The 25,367-nt window shown below is 44.9% G+C and overlaps 2 protein-coding genes across 2 annotated transcripts in view; both read right to left on the bottom strand.

Annotated features, from left to right (window-relative positions):
- Positions 1-556: 556 nt before the first annotated feature.
- On the bottom strand, positions 557-13,419 carry LOC129842923 (vacuolar protein sorting-associated protein 16 homolog). The gene is made up of 19 exons (XM_055911628.1): positions 13,160-13,419; positions 12,851-12,939; positions 12,555-12,646; positions 12,304-12,432; positions 12,089-12,233; positions 11,877-11,992; positions 11,671-11,793; positions 11,219-11,364; positions 10,685-10,856; positions 10,184-10,315; positions 9,811-9,974; positions 9,623-9,731; positions 8,251-8,385; positions 6,828-7,034; positions 6,559-6,741; positions 6,171-6,340; positions 1,604-1,700; positions 1,413-1,516; positions 557-1,316 (listed from the first exon to the last, which is right to left on the bottom strand). Exons 1-19 carry the CDS (start codon positions 13,207-13,209, stop codon positions 1,172-1,174), a joined length of 2,508 nt encoding a protein of 835 aa, XP_055767603.1. The 5' UTR covers positions 13,210-13,419; the 3' UTR covers positions 557-1,171.
- Positions 13,420-17,779: 4,360 nt separating this feature from the next.
- Positions 17,780-25,367, bottom strand: part of cavin2b (caveolae associated protein 2b) — a 15,805-nt gene continuing 8,217 nt past the window's right edge. Inside the window, exons 3-5 of the mRNA XM_055911596.1 lie at positions 20,371-20,634; positions 20,002-20,163; positions 17,780-19,915 (exon numbers count right to left, since the gene is read on the bottom strand). Of these exons, the coding sequence (XP_055767571.1) occupies positions 19,478-19,915; positions 20,002-20,163; positions 20,371-20,634 (864 nt within the window). The 3' untranslated portion in view covers positions 17,780-19,477. The remainder of the gene's footprint in view (positions 19,916-20,001; positions 20,164-20,370; positions 20,635-25,367) is intronic.

Below are 25,367 nucleotides of genomic sequence, written 5' to 3' on the forward strand. Positions count from 1 at the left end.
AGTACCGTGTTCCCATAATGTTCCCCATAGGACACCCATCCCATTCCCGAGTACCGTGTTCCCATAATGTTCCCCATAGGACACCCATCCCATTCCCGAGTACCGTGTTCCCATAATATTCCCCATAGGACACCCATCCCATTCCCGAGTACCGTGTTCCCATAATATTCCCCATAGGACACCCATCCCATTCCCGAGTACCGTGTTCCCATAATGTTCCCCATAGGACACCGATCCCATTCCCGAGTACCGTGTTCCCATAATGTTCCCCATAGGACACCGATCCCATTCCCGAGTACAGTGTTCCCATAATGTTCCCCATAGGACACCCATCCCATTCCCGAGTACCGTGTTCCCATAATGTTCCCCATAGGACACCCATCCCATTCCCGAGTACCGTGTTCCCATAATGTTCCCCATAGGACACCGATCCCATTCCCGAGTACCGTGTTCCCATAATGTTCCCCATAGGACACCAATCCCATTCCTGAGTACCGTGTTCCCATAATGTTCCCCATAGGACACCCATCCCATTCCTGAGTACCGTGTTCCTCTATCGTTTTGTAGCTCCTTTACAAAGGAATGCATTTATTCAGTGATACAACATGAGACAACTGTCTGCAGTGTGTGAACAACACCAACATGGTTTCATTAATTCAACAGTCACATGATTTGGAGAGGAGAGTCAGTAACACAAGCAGCTTACAGCAGACACTAAATGGGAGCAATCTGTGCTTCTCAATAGTCAAAAGTGATGTTCATACTTCTCTCACTTCCTTCATTTGAACAGATTTGAAAACACAGGATATACAATATGACTGCAATTCATTGTGAATTGAGATGATCTCACTGCATCTCTTGGCTAAAACAGACAGTCGAGAGGCACATTTCTTTCATGACTGGTTAGTATGGGAGTGCTGTTGATATCAGCTTGTGTGAGTGTGTGTGTGTGTGTGTGTGTGTGTGTGTGTGTGTGTGTGTTAGCTTGGAATGTCTTTCTTTCCCAAATCACTCCCCTCCAAACGTGGTTGAAGCAGGACATAGGCTGGAGCTGGGGTGACTGGTGGTTGACGGGTCACTTTTCAACAGCAACAGTTCTTAGTGCGTTTTTGATAGGGCTCACTTTTTCGACAGTGAGATATTTTGTGGTTTGAATAGGATTTCAGGAAGGTCACTTTTTGGCAGCAGTGGATCTGGCTCGGTTGAGTCTCTCCAGCAGGGCTCGGTCTGTGGTGGGAGAACAGCGGGACAGGACAGTGCTGATCTCTCCTTCACTCCTCCTCTCTATAGCTGCCTCGGCTGCCCCCTCCAGATCACTGACAAGGAGAGAGGAGGATAAAGAGAGAGAGAGGAAGAGGAGTTTAGCTTCTGCACACTGACTGACACACACACACACACAAACACAAACTCACCCTATGGCCAGGTGGGCTTTGACCTTTTGCTCTGGGGTCACCTTGGAAACATACTTTTTGGCCTCGTACTTATTGTGTTGTTTCACACACACCTCCACAAAGGGCTAAGAGAGAAAGAGAGAGGTTAGTTACTTAAGTAAAGTAGCCTATTGGATGAATACCATTGTATAAAGGTTATATAAACAACATACTAGATAGCCAATGGGGGACTTCTTGCTCTTGGCAAATTTCTCCATCTCCTCCCAGTCATCCTTCTCTGCCAGAGCGGTCAGCTTCAGCCACCAGTACCTGACCACAGTGACATCATCAATAAAGGACTATACAGTGACGTCATCAAGAAGGGACTACACAGGGACATCATCAATAAGGGACTATACAGTGACAGCAATGTGTCATTTTATCTCATCTTGATTATTGTCCAGTCGTGTGTCCAGTGCTGCAAGGAAAGACCTAGTTAAGCTGCATCTGGCCCAGAACAGAGCGGTACGTCTTGCTCTTCATTGTAATCAGAGGGCTGATATAAATACTATGCATGATAGTCTCTCTTGGATAAGAGTTGAGGAGAGACTGACTGTTTTCTTATAAAAGTAAGAAGTTATGCAATGTCAAATTAGACCATGATAATGTTTTCAAAGTGTTGTCTCATTATTACAGTGTGCTCTCATTATTACAGTGTGGTCTCATTATTACAGTGTGCTCTCATTATTACAGCGTGGTCTCATTATTACAGCGTGCTCTCATTATTACAGCGTGCTCTCATTATTACAGCGTGCTCTCATTATTACAGCGTGCTCTCATTATTACAGCGTGGTCTCATTATTACAGCGTGGTCTCATTATTACAGCGTGCTCTCATTATTACAGCGTGCTCTCATTATTACAGCGTGCTCTCATTATTACAGCGTGCTCTCATTATTACAGCGTGGTCTCATTATTACAGCGTGGTCTCATTATTACAGCGTGGTCTCATTATTACAGCGTGGTCTCATTATTACAGCGTGGTCTCATTATTACAGCGTGGTCTCATTATTACAGCGTGGTCTCATTATTACAGCGTGCTCTCATTATTACAGCGTGCTCTCATTATTACAGCGTGCTCTCATTATTACAGCGTGCTCTCATTATTACAGCGTGGTCTCATTATTACAGCGTGGTCTCATTATTACAGCGTGGTCTCATTATTACAGCGTGGTCTCATTATTACAGCGTGGTCTCATTATTACAGCGTGGTCTCATTATTACAGCGTGGTCTCATTATTACAGCGTGGTCTCATTATTACAGCGTGGTCTCATTATTACAGCGTGGTCTCATTATTACAGCGTGGTCTCATTATTACAGCGTGGTCTCATTATTACAGCGTGGTCTCATTATTACAGCGTGGTCTCATTATTACAGCGTGGTCTCATTATTACAGCGTGGTCTCATTATTACAGCGTGGTCTCATTATTACAGCGTGGTCTCATTATTACAGCGTGGTCTCATTATTACAGCGTGGTCTCATTATTACAGCGTGGTCTCATTATTACAGCGTGGTCTCATTATTACAGCGTGGTCTCATTATTACAGCGTGGTCTCATTATTACAGCGTGGTCTCATTATTACAGCGTGGTCTCATTATTACAGCGTGGTCTCATTATTACAGCGTGGTCTCATTATTACAGCGTGGTCTCATTATTACAGCGTGGTCTCATTATTACAGCGTGCTCTCATTATTACAGCGTGCTCTCATTATTACAGCGTGGTCTCATTATTACAGCGTGGTCTCATTATTACAGCGTGGTCTCATTATTACAGCGTGGTCTCATTATTACAGCGTGGTCTCATTATTACAGCGTGGTCTCATTATTACAGCGTGGTCTCATTATTACAGCGTGGTCTCATTATTACAGCGTGGTCTCATTATTACAGCGTGGTCTCATTATTACAGCGTGGTCTCATTATTACAGCGTGGTCTCATTATTACAGCGTGCTCTCATTATTACAGCGTGCTCTCATTATTACAGTGTGCTCTCATTATTACAGTGTGGTCTCATTATTACAGTGTGCTCTCATTATTACAGTGTGCTCTCATTATTACAGCGTGCTCTCATTATTACAGCGTGGTCTCATTATTACAGCGTGGTCTCATTATTACAGCGTGGTCTCATTATTACAGCGTGGTCTCATTATTACAGCGTGGTCTCATTATTACAGTGTGGTCTCATTATTACAGTGTGGTCTCATTATTACAGTGTGGTCTCATTATTACAGTGTGGTCTCATTATTACAGTGTGGTCTCATTATTACAGTGTGGTCTCATTATTACAGTGTGGTCTCATTATTACAGTGTGGTCTCATTATTACAGTGTGGTCTCATTATTACAGTGTGGTCTCATTATTACAGTGTGGTCTCATTATTACAGTGTGGTCTCATTATTACAGTGTGCTCTCATTATTACAGCGTGCTCTCATTATTACAGCGTGGTCTCATTATTACAGCGTGGTCTCATTATTACAGTGTGGTCTCATTATTACAGTGTGGTCTCATTATTACAGTGTGGTCTCATTATTACAGTGTGCTCTCATTATTACAGTGTGGTCTCATTATTACAGCGTGCTCTCATTATTACAGCGTGGTCTCATTATTACAGTGTGCTCTCATTATTATAGTGTGGTCTCATTATTATAGTGTGGTCTCATTATTATAGTGTTGTCTCATTATTACAGTGTTGTCTCATTATTATAGTGTGGTCTCATTATTATAGTGTGGTCTCATTATTATAGTGTTGTCTCATCTCTCTCCCTCTGGTTTTACACACAGCTCGGACACACACACTTACCCCACCAGACATGCCACCAGGGGTCTTTTCAGTCCCCAGGTCCAGAACAAATTCAAGGAAACGTACAGTATTATATGGAACCATGATTGCATGGAACTCCCATCTCATATAAAACGCAAATGAAGAGCAAACCTGGTTTTAAAAAAACAAATAAAGCAACACCTCACGGCACAACGCCTCTCCCCCATGTGACCTACCTGTTGTGTGTATGTACTGACATGTATGTGGAACTGATAGATACACACACACAGACTACATGTTAATGTTTTTAAATGTACACTACCGTTCAAAAGTTTGGGGTCACTTAGGGGGAAAAAAAGCAATTCTTTTGTCCATTTTAAAATAACAAATTGATCAGAAATAAAGTGTAGACATTGTTAATGTTGTAAATGACTATTGTAGCTGGAAACGGCAGATATTTTATGGAATATCTACATAGGCGTACAGAGGCCCATTATCAGCAACCAACACTCCTGTGTTCCAATGGCACGTTGTGTTAGCTAATACAAGTTTATCATTTTAAAAGGCTATTTGATCATTAGAAAACCCTTTTGCAATTACGTTAGCAAAGCTGAAAACTGTTGTGCTGATTAAAGATGCAATACAACTGGCCTTATTTAGACTATTTGAGTATCTGGAGCATCAGCATTTGTGGGTTCGATTACAGGCACAAAATGTCTAGAAACAAAGAACGTTCTTCTGAAACTCATCAGTCTATTCTTGTTCTGAGAAATGAAGGCTATTCCATGTGAGAAATTGCCAAGAAACTGAAGATCTCGTACAACGCTGTGTAATACTCCCTTCACAGAACAGCGCAAACTGGCTCTAACCAGAATAGAAAGAGATGTGGAAGGCCCCGGTGCACAACTGAGCAAGAGGACAAGTACATTACAGTGTCTAGTTTGAGAAACAGACGCCTCACAAGTCCTCAACTGGCAGCTTCATTAAATAGTACCCGCAAAACACCAGTCTCAACGTCAACAGTGAAGAGGCGACTCCGGGATGCTGGCCTTCTAGGCAGAGTTGCAAAGAAAAAGCCAAATCTTAGACTGGCCAATAAAAATAAAAGATTAAAAGTTGGGCAAAAGAACACAGACACTGGACAGAGGAACTCTGCCTAGAAGGCCAGCGTCCCGGAGTCGCTTCTTCACTGATGACATTGAGACTGGTGTTTTGTGGGTACTACTTAATGAAGCTGCCAGTAATGTCTTTTTCGTTGTGTCGGACCCCAGTATGGATCCTAATAAAATAAAATCAAGAACGGACTACACAGTGACGCCATTGATAAGGTACTACACAGTGACGTCATTGATAAGGTACTACACAGTGACGTCATTGATAAGGTACTACACAGTGACGTCATTGATAAGGTACTACACAGTGACGTCATTGATAAGGTACTACACAGTGACGTGTTCAATATGCGACGACACAGTGACAATATGCCGCGTTCAAAACAACTGGGTACTCACAACTGGGAAATCTCTGACTTCCGAGCGTTCAAGACAACTGGGAACTCACAACTGGGAAATCTCTGACTTCCGAGCGTTCAAGACAACTGGGTACTCACAACTGGGAAATCTCTGACTTCCGAGCGTTCAAGACAACTGGGAACTCACAACTGGGAAATCTCTGACTTCCGAGCGTTCAAGACAACTGGGAACTCACAACTGGGAAATCTCTGACTTCCGAGCGTTCAAGACAACTGGGAACTCACAACTGGGAAATCTCTGACTTCCGAGCGTTCAAGACAACTAAGGGGGGGGGGGGGAGAGAAACAAGCTCCGAATCATTTTGAACGGTCATCCAACTCGGAAACTCTGGCAACTTTGTAGAACTCAAACATTCCGACCTGAAGATCACTGACGTTATGATTTGACCTTGTTTTTTCCCCAGAGTTCCCAGGTGTCTTGAAAGCAGCATAACACACAGCCCTTACCTTTTGTCTGGCACCCTGAAGTCCCTGTAGAGCTGTTCAGCCTGCTTGTGGAAGTTGGAGGTGAGGAGGGCATGCAGAGTCTCCTGGAGAGACAGGCCCAGCAGAGCCTCTCCCTTCTCCTCATCCAGACGCCTCTGGAACCGTAGCAGCTTCATCTCCTCCTCTGTCGCCTGGAGCAGACAGAGACAGAGAGAGACAGAGAGAGACAGAGAGAGACAGACAGAGACAGACAGAGAGAGAGACAGAGAACATAATAATAATAATAATGAGACAACATTTTGAGAACATTGTCATGATCTAATATACATGTTCATTTTTGGTCCAAAGTGCTAATGCTATTCAGAGCCTGGTGAGACCAAATATGCACTTAAAACTGTCTGGGTCTCACCTTGGCTGCAAACTCGTTCCTGGCCTTGTTGTACTCGTCCACAGCACTCTGCAGCAGAGACAGGCGAGCCTCCAGCTTCTTCTCCTTGTAACTGGCCTTGACGTAGAAGTTACCCAGCTCCTGATGGTCATCGTCTTGGTTGAACAGATCCTTCAGTGTGTCCTGTTCCTGGTGCTTACAGAACTAACACACACACATTAAACCACATTTTGTGCGTGTGTACCTGTGTGTAGAGTCTGAGTTGTGTGTGTGTGTGTCTGTGTCTATACCTGTCGGTAGAGGCTCAGGGCTACCGGTTGGTTTCTGAGCGTCATGAAGAAGTCTCCTCTGTTCATCTCGTTCTTCAGGTATGTCACCACCGTGTAAACCAGGTCTGTGTCTCCACTCTCTATAGCTTTACTCAGGGCCAGTTGACTCCTCTTCATCTTCAGTAGCAGGGGGACCTGCTCCCCAGAACGAGGCTCAAACTCCAACAACTAGACCCAGAGAGAGAGGCAAAAATTGTTGGGAGGAGAGGGAGGAGGCAGAGGGAAAGAAAGAAAGAGAGGAGAGGGAGGAGGCAGAGGGAAAGAAAGAAAGGAGAGAGGGTGGTGACAGAGGGAAAGAAAGAGGAGAGGGTGGTGACAGAGGGAAAGAGAGGAGAGGGTGATGACAGAGGGAAAGAGAGGGTGGTGACAGCGGGAAAGAGAGGGTGATGACAGAGGGAAAGAAAGGTGGGAGAGGGAAAGAGAGGGTGGTGACAGCGGGAAAGAGAGGGTGATGACAGAGGGAAAGAAAGGTGGGAGAGGGAAAGAGAGGAGAGGGAAAGAGAGGAGAAAGAAAGAGAGGAGAGGGTGGTGACAGAGGGAAAGAAAGAGAGGAGAGGGTGGTGACAGAGGGAAAGAAAGAGAGGAGAGGGTGGTGGGACAGGGAAAGAGAGGAGAAGGAAAGAGAGGAGAGGGAAAGAGAGGAGAGGGTGGTGACAGCGGGAAAGAGAGGGTGATGACAGAGGGAAAGAAAGGTGGGAGAGGGAAAGAGAGGAGAGGGAAAGAGAGGAGAAAGAAAGAGAGGAGAGGGTGGTGACAGAGGGAAAGAAAGAGAGGAGAGGGTGTTGACAGAGGGAAAGAAAGAGAGGAGAGGGTGGTGACAGAGGGAAAGAAAGAGAGGAGAGGGTGGTGACAGAGGGAAAGAAAGAGAAGAGAGGGTGGTGACAGAGGGAAAGAAAGAAGGGAGAGGGTGGTGACAGAGGGAAAGAAAGAGAGGAGAGGGTGGTGACAGAGGGAAAGAGAGGAGAGGGTGGTGACAGAGGGAAAAAGAGGAGAGGGTGGTGACAGAGGGAAAGAGAGGAGAAGGTGGTGACAGAGGGAAAGAGAGGAGAGGGTGGTGACAGAGGGAAAGAGAGGAGAGGGTGGTGACAGAGGGAAAGAGAGGAGAGGGTGGTGACAGAGGGAAAGAGAGGAGAGGGTGGTGGGAGAGGGAAAGAGAGGAGAGGGTGGTGGGAGAGGGAAAGAGAGGAGAGGGTGGTGGGAGAGGGAAAGAGTATTGTCAAGGTAACATTCCCAATGATAAACCTCTGTGAGCATGTTCAATCCATCCAAATGATGTCTTTTTGATTGCCTCTAATCACTCTCTCTTCTGTTGGAAGCACGTGACGCAGGGTGTGGCTGTCCTTTGATAGTCAGTTCAGGCCTGCTGGTGTGTGTGTGTGTGTACCTTGATGGCCAGTTCCGTCCTGCCACACTCATATGCTCTGGCAGCGATCTCAGAGTAGGAGATTCCTGCTGCCTCACCCAGCTTCACACTGACAGCATGTGCTATGGACTCATCAGGCTCTTCTTTCTGCTGGACCTGAGACACACGTTTTATTTCAATCTCAAGAGGTACAGTCCCAGGAAAACTATCTGCCCCCTTTTTCATTTTACTGAATGTCATCAGACCTTCAACCAAAACCTGATATTAGATAAAAGGAACCTGAGTTCACATATAACTAAAAATATTTTTTTATTTCATTAACAAAGCTATACAACACCCAATGCCCCTGTGTCAAAAAGTAATTGCCCCCTTACACTCAATAACTGGTTGTACCTCCTTCAGCTGCAATGACTCCAACCAAACACTTCCTGTAGTTGATCAGTCTCTCACCTCACTGTGGAGGAATTTTGGCCCACTCTTCCATGCAGAACTGCTTTAACTCAGTGACATTTGTGGGTTTTTAAGCATGAACTGCTTGTTTCAAGTCCTGCCACAACATCTCAATTGGGATTAGGTCTGGACTTTGACTAGGCCATTCGAAAACGTCAAAACATTTTTTTTGTCATTTTCATGTAGACTTGATTGTGTGTGTTGGATCATTGTCTTACTGCATGACCCAGCTGTGCTTCAGCTCCCAGGCGGATGGCCTGACATTCTCCTGTAGAATTCTCTGATACAGAGCAGAATTCATGGTTCCTTCTATTAAGGCAAGTGGTCCAGGTCCTGAGGCAGCAAAGCATCCCCAAACCCTCACACTACCACCACCATGCTGACCGTTGGTATGAGGTTCTTACTGTGAAATGCAGTGTTTGGTTTTCTCCAGACATAATGGGACCCATCTCATCCAAAAAGTGGACTCAAGTTTGACAAAAAGCACCTGGATGATCATCAAGACTCTTGGAAGAATATTCTATGGACAGATGAGTCAAAACTATCACTTTTTTGGTCAAACCAGTTCATGCTTGTTAACACAAGTTACAGCAGTTCTGCATGGAAGAGTGGACCAACATTCCTCCACAGCGACGTGAGAGACTGATCAACAACTACAGGAAGTGTTTGGTTGGAGTCATTGCAGCTAAAGGTGGTAAAACAAGTTATTGAGTGTAAGGGGGCAATTACTTTTTCACACATGGGCATTGGGTGTTGCATAACTTTGTAAACTCAGGTTCCTTTTATCTAATATTAGGTTTTGGTTGAAGATCTGACCAGATTCAGTATCAAAAATATGCAAAAGTAGAGAACATTTGAATGGGGGCAAATAGTTTTCCACAGCACTGTACCTGTTAGAGCATGTTAAGAACATACATGCAGGTAAATGAGCCCTCGGTCTCACCTTGCAGCAGGCCCAGTGCTTAAGAACTCTGCTGACTCCCTGGTACTCTGGCGTTTTCAGATAGCGACAGATCTCAATGGCCAGGGGATACAGCTTACGGTACACCAACCTGTTTAACATACAGAGAGTAAACACACACACACACACCGTGTAAACACACACCCACACACACACACCTGGGGTGTTACCTGTCAATGAGGACCTGAACAGTCATCTGTTTGTACTGTGTGTGTGTGAGGGGGATCCCCACGGTGTAGTCTCGGACAGAGTTGAGAACTTTCAGGTCTCGACACATACTGACAAATGGCTCTGGTGGGTAGTTACTGAGAAAACACTTCCCAAACGACGCAGCCTAGAGGCAGGGAGAGAGGGTGAGGGAGGGAGGGAGAGAGGAATAGAGTGGGGGAGAAAAACATGAATATATCTGTGGACTGACTCATTTTGATCTTCAACTTAGCATGCAGGCATAGATGGGAGAGAGAGAAAAGAAGTGAGAGAGAGAGGAAGACATAGGGAGAGAGAGCGAGCAAGGTAGAGGGAGAGAGAAAGAGTGTGTCTTACCCTGAGCAGTGTTTTCTGGGTCTCTGGTTCATGTTCATAACCGGCAGCCTCCACACACTGTCTCACCGCTTCCCCCAATACACTCTGTTCCTTTATCTCTCTCAGGTACTCATCTGCCTTCTGACTGGACTTCTACACACACACACACACACACACACACACACACACACACACACGTAAAACCATCTCCTCCGATACATGTATCCAGTAAAGTGAAAAGCTCTTACAGTCACACAGCCAGACACAGACGCGTACCTCCCAGACACAGACGCGTACCTCCCAGACACAGACGCGTACCTCCCAGACACAGACGCGTACCTCCCAGACACAGACGCGTACCTCCCAGACACAGACGCGTACCTCCCAGACACAGACGCGTACCTCCCAGACACAGACGCGTACCTCCCAGAGACAGACGCGTACCTCCCAGAGACAGACGCGTACCTCCCAGACACAGACCTCCCAGACACAGACGCGTACCTCCCAGACACAGACGCGTACCTCGTACTCCTTGTGTGCCTCCAGTAGTAAAGCTCCAGGAGCCATGGAGGCGATTTTAAAGATGTCCTGGCAGGCCGAGGGCACCTCCTGCAGCAGCTCATGCCTGGACCCTCCTACGATCCTCACTCCATCCAGCTCTGCTACACACACACTCTCCTCATCCAGAGTGTATCTAAACACTGGTTAAGGCTCCATGAGAGGGCACACATTTGGATCAGTGGCAGATTTTTATTATGTTTGTGTTGATGTCTGCGAACAGAATTGCTAATTGTAAATTTAATGTCATATTGGTAATTGTACCTTTAACAGTAACAAACCAACAGGAACAAGCTAGCTGAGCTAACAGGAACAAGCTAGCTGAGCTAACAGGAACAAGCTAGCTGAGCTAACAGGAACAAGCTAGCTGAGCTAACAAGAACAAGCTAGCTGAGCTAACAAGAACAAGCTAGCTGAGCTAACAGGAACAAGCTAGCTGAGCTAACAGGAACAAGCTAGCTGAGCTAACTTGCATAACTGCTGTGAGCTGAAGGATACTGGATGGTGTCTGTACACTCTCCGGCCACCAGTAGGAGCCTGTCCCACATGATGACCACAGAGGGCTGCTGGCTCTTTGGCCTTCTGCACCAGACCATCTGCTTAGGAGGGGTCCTCACCTTGGTGTCCACCTCACTCAGCTTGTCCTGGGGAACAAACAACAGTCAGTAGCAGACTGCCATAATACACATCTACATTAGACATGTCTGATATACAGGGCTTCTACTGACGATGTAACTTGACAGGAAAAAAACTCTTGGCCCAAAATGGTCAGCACTCCCCACACCAGAGCGATTTACACTCTACGGCTGCCTGGCAACCTAGATAACCTGTGATAAGACTGGTAATGCCTGGATGGGTTGAGGACCACTGGTGTGTATAGACAATAGATAATAATGGAAGCTAGCCACATCATGGAGCCATACAGTATGAGGGATAGTAATCCATGTTACCTTGAGGTTGGCTGAGCCCATCCACAGGTGTCCAGAGTCTGTGAACAGAGCCAGGTACTTATAGCTGAATGACACAGCCATGTTCACGATGCTACAGGCCTGGGGAGAGAGGCCTGGAGGTGTCTGGAACAAACACACACAGTTAGAGGTGAGAGAGCAAGGATGATTAGACATAGTAATGAATAAGTTGTGTGTGTTTGTCTCACCACAGGGGTGCAGGATGTGTTGTCCAGTATGTAGAGGTCAGCTCCGTTGGCCAGCAGCACTTTGGTCTGTCTGTCCTGAGTCAGCACTGCCCAGCAGGAGGGTGCCCCCTGGAGGCCTGTAGGAACAACACACCAATTAATCAATTAAATAGTGAAAAATGTCTCAATTCATTTGGAATTGAGGACTGACAGGATTTCACATACACACACACCTGGGACTTCCGGGAGTCTCCTCAGCTTCAGGTCGTCAATGTTCGTGGCCAGGGTGAAGCGTGAGGCTCCCGTCACTATGGCGACACCGGTTCCGTAGGGCGAGTGGAACACCTTGGCTTCCAGCACCTGGTTTTGAACCACATCCTGTCAAAGACACACACGTCAGGTGGGTGATCATGTTTTTATCATGTTTTTTTGTGTTATGTGTGCTCACGTTGCCCATGCTGAAGTGTCTTTTGAAGGCACCAAACAGGTCGTAGATGAGGACAGTGCCATCCTCCTGGATACACAGCAGGTCATCACACACCGTCCAACCCAGCTGTCTCACTGGGCCACTCTTCCACTGGAGAAACGAGTGCAGGAGAATGGGAGGGACAGACAGAGAAAGAATGAATAAGTGTGTGTGTGTGTGTGTGTGTGTGTGTGTGTGTGTGTGTGTGTGTGTGTGTGTGTGTGTGTGTGTACCGGGAAGCTGGCCATGTTCACGCCTGAGGAAGAGTAGATCTCCAGCTGGGGCCGTGCGCTGGAGGAAGGCCTCTGTGGCTGCCTTAGAAGAGCTGAGAGATGGTGATGAAGGGAAATAGATGGAGGGAGGTATAGAGAGACGGAGAGAGAGTGAGGAACATGCTTCTTTAATTAGCTATGTGGTTATAATACGCATGTTGTAGATTATAAATATTTTGCAACAATGTGAGTTTCTCCAAATTGTGCACGTGATTCTCTCTGCTCCATCATATTGGTGTGTGTGTGTATGTACTCACCGATCGGTCCCCCGTATGGGGCTGCTGCCACCAGGCATTCCTTGAGCCCATCTCTCAAGCTCCATCCCATCTCATACAGCTCGATCTTCCTGTAGAGTGGAAACACACACACACACACACACACACACACACACACACACACACACACACACACACACACACACACACACACACACACACACACACACACACACACACGACAGAGTCAACCTAAATATGAAATATATCTAGCTAGCTAACGTTAGCATTTTGCAAAGATTCTGGTCATGTGAGCAAGCTAACACAACTAGCTAGCTAAAATCTGCTTACCTGTAAAACGCTTCCCCGAGCGGATTCCAGTTTGCCGTTATAAATGCCATGCTTCACCCCGTAAATTATAACCCTGGCATATGGTTTGTATAACTAATTTGGTGGTGTGTGTATTTGTTATTGTTTAGATTCGCCTGTCATCTGACGTTTTGTCGAGAGCAGCCTAGTTCCGGATTTTCTTCTTCTCTTTACGACGACGGAAGAACCCAGTTCATTACCGCCAGTAACTGGTTGGAGACTGCAGTTTGTTTTTAGCCACTGACAATTAGACAGATATTTAACCGGATGTATAAATGTGAAGCATCCTGTTGGCGTTTTCACTCACTACCAAATATGATAGTGAGTAGGAAGCCAAGTGTCCGGCAGTGGGAGAAGCTGGAACGAGATGGATTTTGGCCGACATTTTGCACGTTTTCTCATCGATGAAACATTTGGTCTCAATACAGTTTTCTGTTCCCAAAACTATAATCTGTTACGAACATAGTGGACTAAGTTTTGTAGATTTTACCCTTTGCTAAAGCTGAGAAAAAAATGGCATTGTTTAAAAGGAGTGCAAGGGCGAATTGAGTTCCCGAACGTAAATATTCAAATGCATGCTACAACGCGCCAATAGGATCTCGCTAAATCGTGCTTGGCTTTGCCCATCTCCTTGCTTGTTCTGCCCACTATGACTCATTTGTTCCCATTTCAAATGACGGGCTGTGGTCAATCTTTGTTTTAGATCTTAATTTAGTAGGCAAAGCAAAAATCCAAACTAAACCAGTGGTCGCCAACCAGTGAACTGGCCGAATTCCTAGTCGATCATGAAACATTTCCGGAGAAAAGACAATGATAAAGGCATGCGCTCATTTGTTATGTGTTGTGCTGTTGGCAGTAGGTGCACTTCATTCAGAAGCCCTGCGCACCGGATGGGAAAGTGGTCCCATTTTTAATAATTTAATGAAAAGACAAACTTCGCCTACCCGAGATCTGTGGCTAAATCGAGTGTGCCTACTGTGCTGGCCAATCAGATAGCTCAAATTACTGTGACTACAGCTTCCACGACCAATGCCACAGCAAAGTTTGATACTAGTCAATGTAAGATTTTCAAACTTTTAAGACAATGACCAGAGAGAGACTTTCAGAGAATACAGCAAAGAGCTGCTGTTGTTATGACTGGGTTTTTATTCAACACTACTACAAAACATGATTTTCCCTACTTCCACTGGTTCTGCAGCTGCAATGAACGAGTAGCCCGGCGTTTTCATTATTATTAACAACTCTTCATGTCTATTTTAATATCAAGGAATATTACACTTTCTCTGGTCATAGGAACAACATAAATTTGTTGGCAGATGTGGTATGACTCGAGTTTCACCATCAGGTGGAAGACGGTGTCCCCTCTCTCTGGTCAGACTCACTGGAGGAAAAGGAGAGAGCAGGGACCGTGAGAGGCGGACCCTCTGCTGCTCACTCCTTCGCTGAGACTAATACAGTGTTCAAAACAAGTGTGAAATCTCAGAATTCTGACTGCAGTGCGTCTCAGACTTCTGTTTTACCTCGAATCTGTTTCACCTAATCTCAGACATCCGACTTCACAACTGGGAACTCAGGGAAAAAAATTACCAAGAAAAATCGCTTTGAACAGTCATCCAACTCAGAATTCCAAGTGGGAAACTCGGGCATTTTTGTCGAGCTCCGACTTTCCAAACTGAAGATGACGTCATAATTTTACCTCTTTTTTTTTCAGACTGCCGAGTTGTCTTGAAAGCACCCTTACAGATGCAGGTACCATCAGTCCAGTCATATAAAAAGCAATTCATTTCTGTTTAGCTGTGCCTCACAAGTGCTACACCGACTGATATATTTTGTTATCAAAGGCTGAGTTTTAAATATAATATGATCTGAGAATATCAATATTAGCCGGCCAGGCATATAGCCAATATGCTGTGATAATGGTTCCATGTTTCATGAGCTGAAATAAAAGATCCCTGATATTTTCCATACGCACAAAAAGTTTATTTCGCTCAAATTTGTTTACATCCCTTATTAGTGAGCATTTCTCCTTTGTCAAGATAATCCATCCACCTGACAGGTGTGGCATATCAAGAAGCTGATTAATCAGCATGATGAATACATTTTTACATGTTTTTTATTTAACCTTTATTTAACTATGAAAGTCATTTAAAAACAAATTCTTATTTACAATGATGGCCAAACCCAGGTCAATTGTGCGCTGCCCTATGGGACTCCCAATCACAGCCAGTTGTGATAAAGCCTGGATTTGAACCAGAGTGTCTGTAGTGATTCCCCACTAGGGAGCCCATTTTAATTTAATGATTTCCTTATACGAACTGTAACTCAGTAAAATGGTTGAAATTGTTGCGCGTTGCGTTTATATTTCTGTTCAGTATATTAGGGCTACTGCACAAACCCCATTCATACAGAACATGTTTAGGTCAATGTACATTATTAAGGTCAATGTAAAAAAAAAAGGTAAGTCATGTTTACAAATCTGAGCGGTAGATCTTGTCCTGCTTTTTAACTGCAAAAGTGATCTTGACTCGGCATTGGCGTTTCTTTAAAGTAGGATTAGTCAACATGTTTTTTTTTACACACACACACACACACACACACACACACACACACACACACACATACACACACACACACACACACACACACACACACACACACACACACACACACACACACACACACACACACACACACACACACACACACACACACACACACACACACACAGAGAGAGTTAGAGAAGTCACTACCATAGACAGCCACATCATATTTGGCTTACACTGATTGGACTAAATAGTTTTTTGAATCTTTTAGTTGTCATTGTATTAGACTAAGCAGAGGTGATTTGATGATGTTGAAATGTTGAAGTTGAAATGGTGCCGGAATAGTGGAGGCAGCTCCTATTTTCTTAGCGACTTGTGTTACCTCTCCAGTGTTCTCAATAAATAGTTGTTTAGTAGTCTGTAAATGTCAGAAATATTAACTTGATTGACCATGCTGGCTTGGCTTCCCCAGTGATTTTATTCACGCACCGCTATTGCCCAGCACCTAGCGACCTCGTCAAGAGGTTCGTACATCTTCGTGTAATGGTTAAGGTGTTGTCTTGACAGTCGCTGTACCTGGGTTTGAGTCCTGGTCTGGGCTACCCCTGAAATTGTTACACTGGTGTCAGAAGTGGGATGATGCCTGTGAAGCCATCGTTGATGCGGGTATATGGGAGAGACTTGGTATAGAGAAGCATAGCGACCTTACTTCAACACCTAGCAACCTCTTCAAGCGGTTTGGAATGGCATAACAGTTAAGGTGTTGTCTTGACAGTCGACTGGACTCGTGTTTCAATTCCCGGTCGGGGCTACCCCTCGAAATTGCTTCAATACGTTCGAGTTTAACCTAATTTGACCAGGTCTGATGCTCAGATTGTCACACCCTGATCAGTTTCACCTGTACTCATTATTGTCTCCACCCCCTCCAGGTGTCGCTTGTTTTCCCCAGTGTATTTACCCCTGTGTTTCCTGTCTTTCTGTGCTAGTTCGTCTTGTATGTTTCCAAGTCAACCAGCGTTTTCCCCGTTCTCCTGCTTTTTGCATTCTCCTTTTTCTAGCCCTCCTGGTTTTGACCCTTGCCCGTTTCTGGACTTTGTATCCGCCTGCCTTGACCACGAGCCTGTCTGCCATTCTGTACCTTCTGGACTCTGATCTGGTTTTGACCTTTTTGCCTGTCCACGACCATTCTCTTGCCTAACCCTTTGGTTTAATAAACATTGTAAGACTCCAACCACCTGCCTCCTGTGTCTGCGTTTGGGTCTCGCCTTGTGCCTTGATACAGTGCTTTGAATAGGAGAACATTTGGCTATCTACTAGACAGCCTGTTACGATAGCCTGTTACAGTTTGTTGAGATGCGTGCATGCATGCCATTGTCGTGGCAATTCTACACAGGGACACCCAAAGTCAATCTTAAATGAAACATTGTTTATTAACAGCTAACTGGAGAGGTTCCAACTTGATGCACCATAGTGCACGTCTGTCAGGAGCTCTTTTGGGACAGTCCCGTTAGATCTCTTATATACTGCTTACAGACACGTTACATAGGCATGATTTTGCTTATCATTCATAATTAATTCATCATTAACGTTTGGTTTATGTATGTGACAGACCAATACCTCACAAGGCTTCTTCTCTCCAAGCTGAAACCTTGAAACTGAGATATCCTTTTGTTCTCAAAACAATGTTCAGGGCATACTGCCAAATTGCAGACACTGATAATGAGGATTCAGTCACTTGCGTGAACACATAAACTGCTTATTAGAAAAGCACAAACAGAACACAGAAATTGGTTATTAGAAAAGCACAAACATAACATTTTCCATCACACCATCAGAGTGGAAGGTAGGCCTCAAGGCCTGGAGCACATGCAAATAGCACTCGATCATATGGCTCAAATTCAAGGTGTGTATTTTACTACTTGAACTGGAAATATTACGCACTGTGGCTGTAATGGACAGGACAACCAATAGCTGTCTAATTTGTAGTCTATATGTCCATAATCTAGCCTAATCCAAATAAACTAATCCCCAACAGGATGAAATAAAGAGAGAGGAGGAGGACAGTTTCAATGTTTTTATTTAGAATTCTAACGATTCTGGAGATAGATTATTTTTTTTATATAAGAGCAAGAAACATGACAATCACAGTTTTAACAATCTGGACAATATATTGAAGAGGAGTTTCTTTGGCACCAGTGAAATAAGAGAAGACTGCATAGGCTACTTCACTAACACTTTACTTGAAGCTGACAGATATACAATAATTCATTATTACCTGTTGTACATTATGTATGAACCAGGGGAGGCTGCTGAGGGGGGGACGACCGATTGTAATGGCTGGAACGAAGTGAACTGAAACCATGTGTTTGATGTATTTGATACAAATGCACTTATTCTGCTCGAGCCATTACCAGGAGCCCGTCCTCCCCAATTAAGGTGCCACCACCCTGTGGTATGAACCCTTATAATGTTTTATTATCAACTGTTGCCATGCTATATCTCTCTATGTTTTCTATACATTCACTGAGAGATGATACAGTACTAAGATATTCGAGGGTCATGAATGATGATACCTACAGATTGTACATCAAATAATGTGATATAACCAAAGATTTTTGGTATCCATTACTGGGAGTTACAGACTTGCCTATACAAAACGCTGCTATAGATTCTTCAATTAACCCGGTATTGGCGATACTCTCTTTGTTCTCGATTCTGGAAAGCAGTTATCTTATAAATGTCCATGTCCAGTGGCATGTGGTTGTACAAACAGCAGAGAAACCTCAGAATGATAGTAAATCCATGTTTTGTATCAATGTGTGTAGAGCTTTGTATTAACGTGACACACTGTCTGGCCGCGGCCGCTTCGCATAGAAATTACTAGTTCTGTCAAAGATGCTGGAAAATTCTAGATGTCCGACAGCTAAGATGGCGAGGATCCTCCTTGCGCGGTACAAAACATGGATTTACTGTCTGAGTTTTCAGTGTTTTTTGTAGAACCACCTGCCACTGGATAGAAACATTTCTAAAATAACTGTTTCCCAGAATGGAGATGGAAGACAGTATCGCCAATACCAGGTTAGTTGAAAAATATATGGCGGTGTTTTCTCTAGGCAAACCTGTAACGGACAGTAATAGATACCAAAACTCAAAACTCTATCTGTAGCTAATATTATGACAAGTGTTGTACTGATTGGCTTGAATTGTATATATTAGGTCAAGCAAAGTTAGCATCTTACATACACAAGTATACGTTTAGGTTTAAACTTTAAGCAGAAGCATAAGAAGATAATTATACCTTTTAGCAACTTCATCATCCTCTTTCACATGTGAAACAGAAATCTGCCCCTGACACACACACACACACACACACACACACACACACACACACACACACACACACACACACACACACACACACACACACACACACACACACACACACACACACACACACACACACACACACACACACACACACACACACACACACACAAATGCAAGCACATACATTGCACACAATGACATACAGAAAGACACACAGAAATGAAGAAGTTTTTTAGAGGATGATGGACAGAGTGTGGGAGTGGGAGTGGGGAAGTATGTTAGGGAATAGTTATATGTGTATTTATTTTGTGTGTGTGTGTTTTAGGGGACTTTGACAGCTGGGCTCCTATTCCACAAGTCTCTCCTCCTTCTCTTACTCCTCTTCCTTCTCCTCCACCTCTTTCTACACTTCCTTCTCTCCTTCCTTCTCCTACTCTTTCTCCCTCTGCACCTTTTCCTCCCTGTCTTCCTCATCGAAGGGCGAGATAGAGTGGAAGGCATCATGTGGGAGCGTGGCAGAGAGAGCGTACTCCTCGCTCCCTCCCTCCGTCATAACCGACAGATCCACATCTGCCTCAGGAACGTGTGATTCTAGGAATGGTTTGGAATCAGAAAAACCGTTGGAATCTGGAATTTCGTCAGATTCTGGAACTTCACTGACAGCCACCTCTTCCATCTCCAAAGCCTCAGCCTTGGACTCCTCCAGCCCTGGAGCCAGTTGGGAGTGCACCTCGGTGAAGAGGACCTCCTCATCAGGGTTGGCCAGCGGGGAGATCTCGATGGAGGCCACGGCAGTAGGCGAAACCCCGGTCTGGGATGAGGCCTCCACCTCTGCTTCAGCTTCAGGTTGGCCCTCAGACTTACGATTCTGTTACAGCAGGACGTAGTCATGTCAGATGAATCCACAACAGTGTGAGTGTTTGTGTGTATGTGTGTGTGTGTGTGTGTACTGACCTTCTTGATGCTGAACGTGAGAGGGGACACTTTGAAGGAGGAGCTCTTTGGGTGGTTGGGTGTCAGGCTCTTCTTCATCTTCTCTCGTTTCTCCTGTGACACAATCTTGTTCATCTTCTTCTCTATATTCGCTTTGGAGAAGGCCCTCTTCAGACTGTCCACCTGCAATACATTGTACAATAACATGCAGTCAGTACATAGCAGGAAATCTCCTAACCCTTACCCCTAACCTCCGACCCCTGATCTTAAGCTCTGCAATACATCAATAGTCAGCATTGAAAACGCCACATGGCCACAGAACATGACCTTGACCCCTAACCTCTCACCCATAGACTTTGACCCCTAACGCCGGTTTTCTCCATCACTCACCTTCTTTAGACTGGAGCGTTTAAACTTATCCGTGCGGGATTTGTCTGTGTGCTCTCCGGCCAGCTCGTATACGCCATCTCCCACCTCGTCCAGGTCCGCCTCCAGCCCTACGTCCTCGTCCGAGGATAGGTCGATGGTGTGAAGCCCCTCCTCCGTGGAGCGGTTGGCGTCGATGACGGCAGTGGGCTCCTCCCCCTCCTCAGCTTCACGGGGGAAAGGAACAGTATCCTTGACAAACACACTGGTTGGGATTTCATTCTCCTCCTACAGAGAGAGCGAAGGAAGAGGGAGGGAGAAGGAGAAGAGGGAGGAAGGTAGATGAGAAAGAGAATGAGAGGGTGTAAAAAGGAAAGTGTATGAAGAAGTTAGAGAAAGGAACTAATGAACTGTACGTTCATCATTCAAAACAGATGTGGTGTGTTGCTATATTTAATTATCTTTATTAATAGCTAATAGTTTAGGAGCGGGTCACATTTATACTACCGTTCAAAAGTTTGGGGTAACTTAGGAATATCTCAACGTCAACAGTGAAGAGGCGACTCCGGGATGCTGGCCTTCTAAGCAGAGTTCTTCTGTCCAGTGTCTGTGTTCTTTTGCCCATCTTAATATTTTATTTTTATTGGCCAGTCTGAGATATGTCTTTTTCATTGCAACTCTGCCTAGAAGGCCATCCCGGATCCTGTTGACATTGAGACTAGTGTTTTGCGGGTATTATTTAATGAAGCTGCCAGTTGAGGACTTGTGAGGCGTCTGTTTCTCAAACTAGACACTCTAATGTACTTGTCCTCTTGCTCAGTTGTGCACCGGGGCCTCCCACATCTCTTTCTATTCTGGTTAGAGCCAGTTTGCGCTGTTCTGTGAAGGGAGTAGTATACAGTGTTGTACGAGATCTTCAGTTTCTTGGCAATTTCTCACATGGAATAGCCTTCATTTCTCAGAACAAGAATAGACTGACGAGTTTCAGAAGAACGTTCTTTGTTTCTGGCCATTTTGAGCCATAACAGAACCTTGTGATTTTTTTACACTACTTATTAGTTTCCACCCAACGTCAATATTATCAAGCCTGTAAGACTGAGTAAGTGGTTAAGTGGTATCTTAAAGGGAAAGTTCCGCTTGTTAAGTTTTTTCCCATTCTTTTGGGATTGAGGCCAGGAGATTTTTCATTTCAAAATTGTTGTCATTTAAGCTAGAGCGACTTACAGGAGCAATTAGGGTAAAGTGCCTTGCTGAAGGGCACATCTACAGATTTTTCACCTAGTCAGCTCAGGGATTCGAACCAGCGATCTTTCGGTTATAGATATATATATATATATATATATATACATGAAAACGTTGAAACCCTTCTGTGGTGACGTGTGGTGGTGGGAAACTGCATAGGCCTATTAACTTTGAAAACCTTCTCTGGTGACGTGTGGTGGTGGGAAACTGCATAGGCCTATTAACTTTGAAAACCTTCTGTGGTGGCATGTGGTGGTGGGAAACTACATAGGCCTATTGAGTTATGGAATCAATGGATTTGTGTAAACGTTATTTCCAAACCATGAACACATACCATCTACATACAGTCACTAATCATTGTTACATTCCTAATGACATTTCACAAAATGGCCGACACAACACACACACACACACACGCACACACACACGGGAAGGATGCACACACAGTGTTGTTGGGCCCAGGCTGGAAACACAGTCCAGCCGTGATGATACAGGTACAGTGGCTGGGGGGGGTTGTTCTGCTGGAAACTTTGTCACAAAGATATCATGTAGCGCTACATTAAAGAAGGACACACAAGGTTGCTGGGAACAATCATAAAGGCAGAGGAATGTCGAAAAAGAGGGGAAGGAAGCCAAGGCAACACACACACACACATGCACACACACACACGCACACAGGGGAGGGAAGCCAAGGCGAGGCAGCACTCAGAGTTTCCACCAAATGCTGGACATGGGCCAAACCCTGAGAGGAGGAGAGAGAAGAAGAGGGAGGGAAGGGAGCGAGGGAAGGGAGGAGAGAGAAAGGAGAGAGGGAAGGAAAGGAGAGAGAAAGGAGAGAGGGAAGGGAGGAGAGAAGAGAGAGAGGGAGGGAAAGGAGAGAGGAGGAGAGAGGGAGGGAAAGGAGAGAGGGAGGAGTGAGAAAGGAGAGACAAGGGAGAGAGAAGAGGAGAGACACATGCACACGAATGTACACACACACCCTGGAGAACATCTGTCTTCCTCAGGCATCACAACCCAAACTCAGATGACAAAGTATTATTCTCTGCACATTTGACATTAACAACAATTACTCTGGACACACACACACACACACACACACACACACACACACACACACACGCACACACACACACACACGCACACACGCAAAATGCAGTAGGGAGTTGTGGAGGAAATGCAACGTCTGTTTTTGCGAGATAAAGTTCAGTTCTGACACACTCCGCAGACTGGAAAAGTCTATCTTGTGAAGTGAGTAATGGTCATGGAATTGACTCTTGACTCTCCTCTCTGAAAAGGTATCCAGTACTGTATATATCCCAGTTCTCTTATACCAGAACCATAGGCCTATACAGTGCATAGAAAGTTTACAACTCAGAATGTTCCATAGTATCTGTGGGTATACGTTTGTCCTTGCACACACACGCACGCACACACACATACAAACCTGCTTCCCCCTTCACCAAGGAATTTCCTGATGAGATGAACAAAAATGTCCCACTCGGCTCAAAGGAATGCATTCACCTTTAGGCTAGCGTTAGCTATGGTACCTTTTGCTTTCTTTAGCTACCCTTAGCTTATTTAGTTACCCTTAGCTTATTTATCTTCATTCAGCTACATTTAGCTGTTACCTTTAGATTCATTTAGCTACCCTTAGCTTATTTATCTTCATTCAGCTACATTTAGCTGTTACCTTTAGATTCATTTAGCTACCCGTAGCCTTATTTAGCTTCCCTCAGATCCATTTAGCTGCTACCCTTAGCTTCATTTAATTGCTACCCTCATCTTCACTTAACTACCCTCATCTTCATTTAGCTACCCTTAGCTTAATTTAGCAACCCGTAGCTTAATTTAGCTACCCTTAGCTTATTTTGCTTCCCTTTGTTTATTTAGCTTCCCTTAGCTACATTTCATTTAGCTGCCTTTAGCTGCTACTCTTAGCCTTACCTTCAGCTGTAACTTTTGTGTTTTAGCAAGCTCCCATAGCTACTGTAAGAGTCTAGGATACTGGAGACACCGGTCAGTGATCTTCAGGTCAGAGAAGTTGGAGCTCTAGGATGATCCCAGAGATTCCGAGTTGGAATTCCGAGTTGGATGACCGTTTTCCCTTGAAGTTCCAGTATTCTTGAACACACTGATTCAGATGTCGAAGATTTCCAAGTTCCAAGTTCACAGATACACACAACATCAACAATATCTACAACCGATCAATCACTCAACAGTCTGACAGAAGCGAAATTGGCAAGCCAAGCCAAGCCAAGGTGTTCCATGATATTAAGTAATAGCATACAGTAGCTTAGCATTATCAGAGTTCTGTTACTGTAATTTAGCTAACTTCAGTTGGAAACCTGTTATTCTTGTGTTAAATGTGTCAACACCTACACAAGTCAAAACATGTTGTACCAATGAAACACAGACGTACATTTTGCCAATGCAGCTGCCACCAAGATGCTAATTACATCAAGAGACATTTTGAGAGTAGGAGAGAGAGAGAGAGAGAGAGTAGGGGAGAGAGAGAGAGAGAGAGTAGGGGGAGAGAGAGAAAGAGTGTAGGGGAGAGAGAGGGAGTGTTTTGCTTTCCTCTAGGTTTCCCTGTGTTGCCTATAAGGAGTGGTTCCTCCAGTGAACACATGCATGACAGACCTGCTACTGTTACCTCACTGTACCAGTCAGAGTCAAGGTACAGTACCTCCTCCCTAGCTAAGAGGAGTGAGAGAGCCCAGATGTCCGCCTGCCTAACAGTGTGTTTGTGTTAAAGCGGGGTGAGTGTGTGTGTGTTGTCATCTGTATCAGCATATTATTGCCTTGTGCTATTACCAATGTAATGCATCCATCACATTAATATAACTGGGCCTATGGACTGGAGAGACGTTACTTGTTGAGCACAGAGACACACACACCTACACATGTTAATCTGTCACACATTCCAGTGTCTGGTCCTCAGCACAGTTGATAGAAAACAGCTGTTATGTGCTCAACACATTGATTGAGTATTGGTTGGTGTGTGTGTGTGTGTGTGTGTGTGTGTGTGTGTGTGTGTGTGTGTGTGTGTGTGTGTGTGTGTGTGTGTGTGTGCGTGCGTGCGCGTGCGTGTGTGTGTGTGCGTGTGCCTGTGTGTGTGTGTGTGTGTGCCTGTGCGTGTGTGTGTGTGATGAGAAAGATGTGAGCGAAGGAGGAGTAGAGGTGGAGAGTACATTCTTTAAAGAAAAGGTTCCAAAAGGGTTCTTTGGCTGTCCCCCATAGGATAACTATTTTTGGTTCCAGGTAGAACTATTTTGGGTTCTATGTAGAACTCTCTGTGTAAAGGGTTCTACGTGGAACTCAAAAGGGTTCTACCTGGAACCAAAAAGGGTTATTCAAAGCGTTCTCCTATGGGGACAGCTGAAGAACCCTTTTATTAAGTTCTTAGATAGCACCTTTTTATCTCAGAGTGTAGAGAGAGAGAGTAGTGGTCAACAATCCTACTAGCCTTTGAACTACCACTACCACTTAGAAAGAGAGCAAGACAGAGAGAAAGGGAGAGGGGGAGAGAGAGTCCTGCCAAGCTCTCTATCAGCCAGGTCACGAGACCAACACAATGACAGCTTTTGTATCTCACTGTGTGTGGGTGTGTCCATAGCTCTGCTTTGTATGTGCAGATAGTGATAATAATGTACTCTATTACAGAGAAAGAGAGGGGGGGGGGCAGACAGAGAGAGAGAGAGACAGAGAGAGAAAGAGAGAGACAGTGAGAGAGAGAGAGAGAGAGAGAGAGAAAGATAGAGAGAGAGAGAGGGGGGGGC

The sequence above is a fragment of the Salvelinus fontinalis genome, unplaced genomic scaffold, assembly GCF_029448725.1.
Source record: "Salvelinus fontinalis isolate EN_2023a unplaced genomic scaffold, ASM2944872v1 scaffold_0074, whole genome shotgun sequence".
NCBI lineage: Eukaryota > Metazoa > Chordata > Actinopteri > Salmoniformes > Salmonidae > Salvelinus > Salvelinus fontinalis.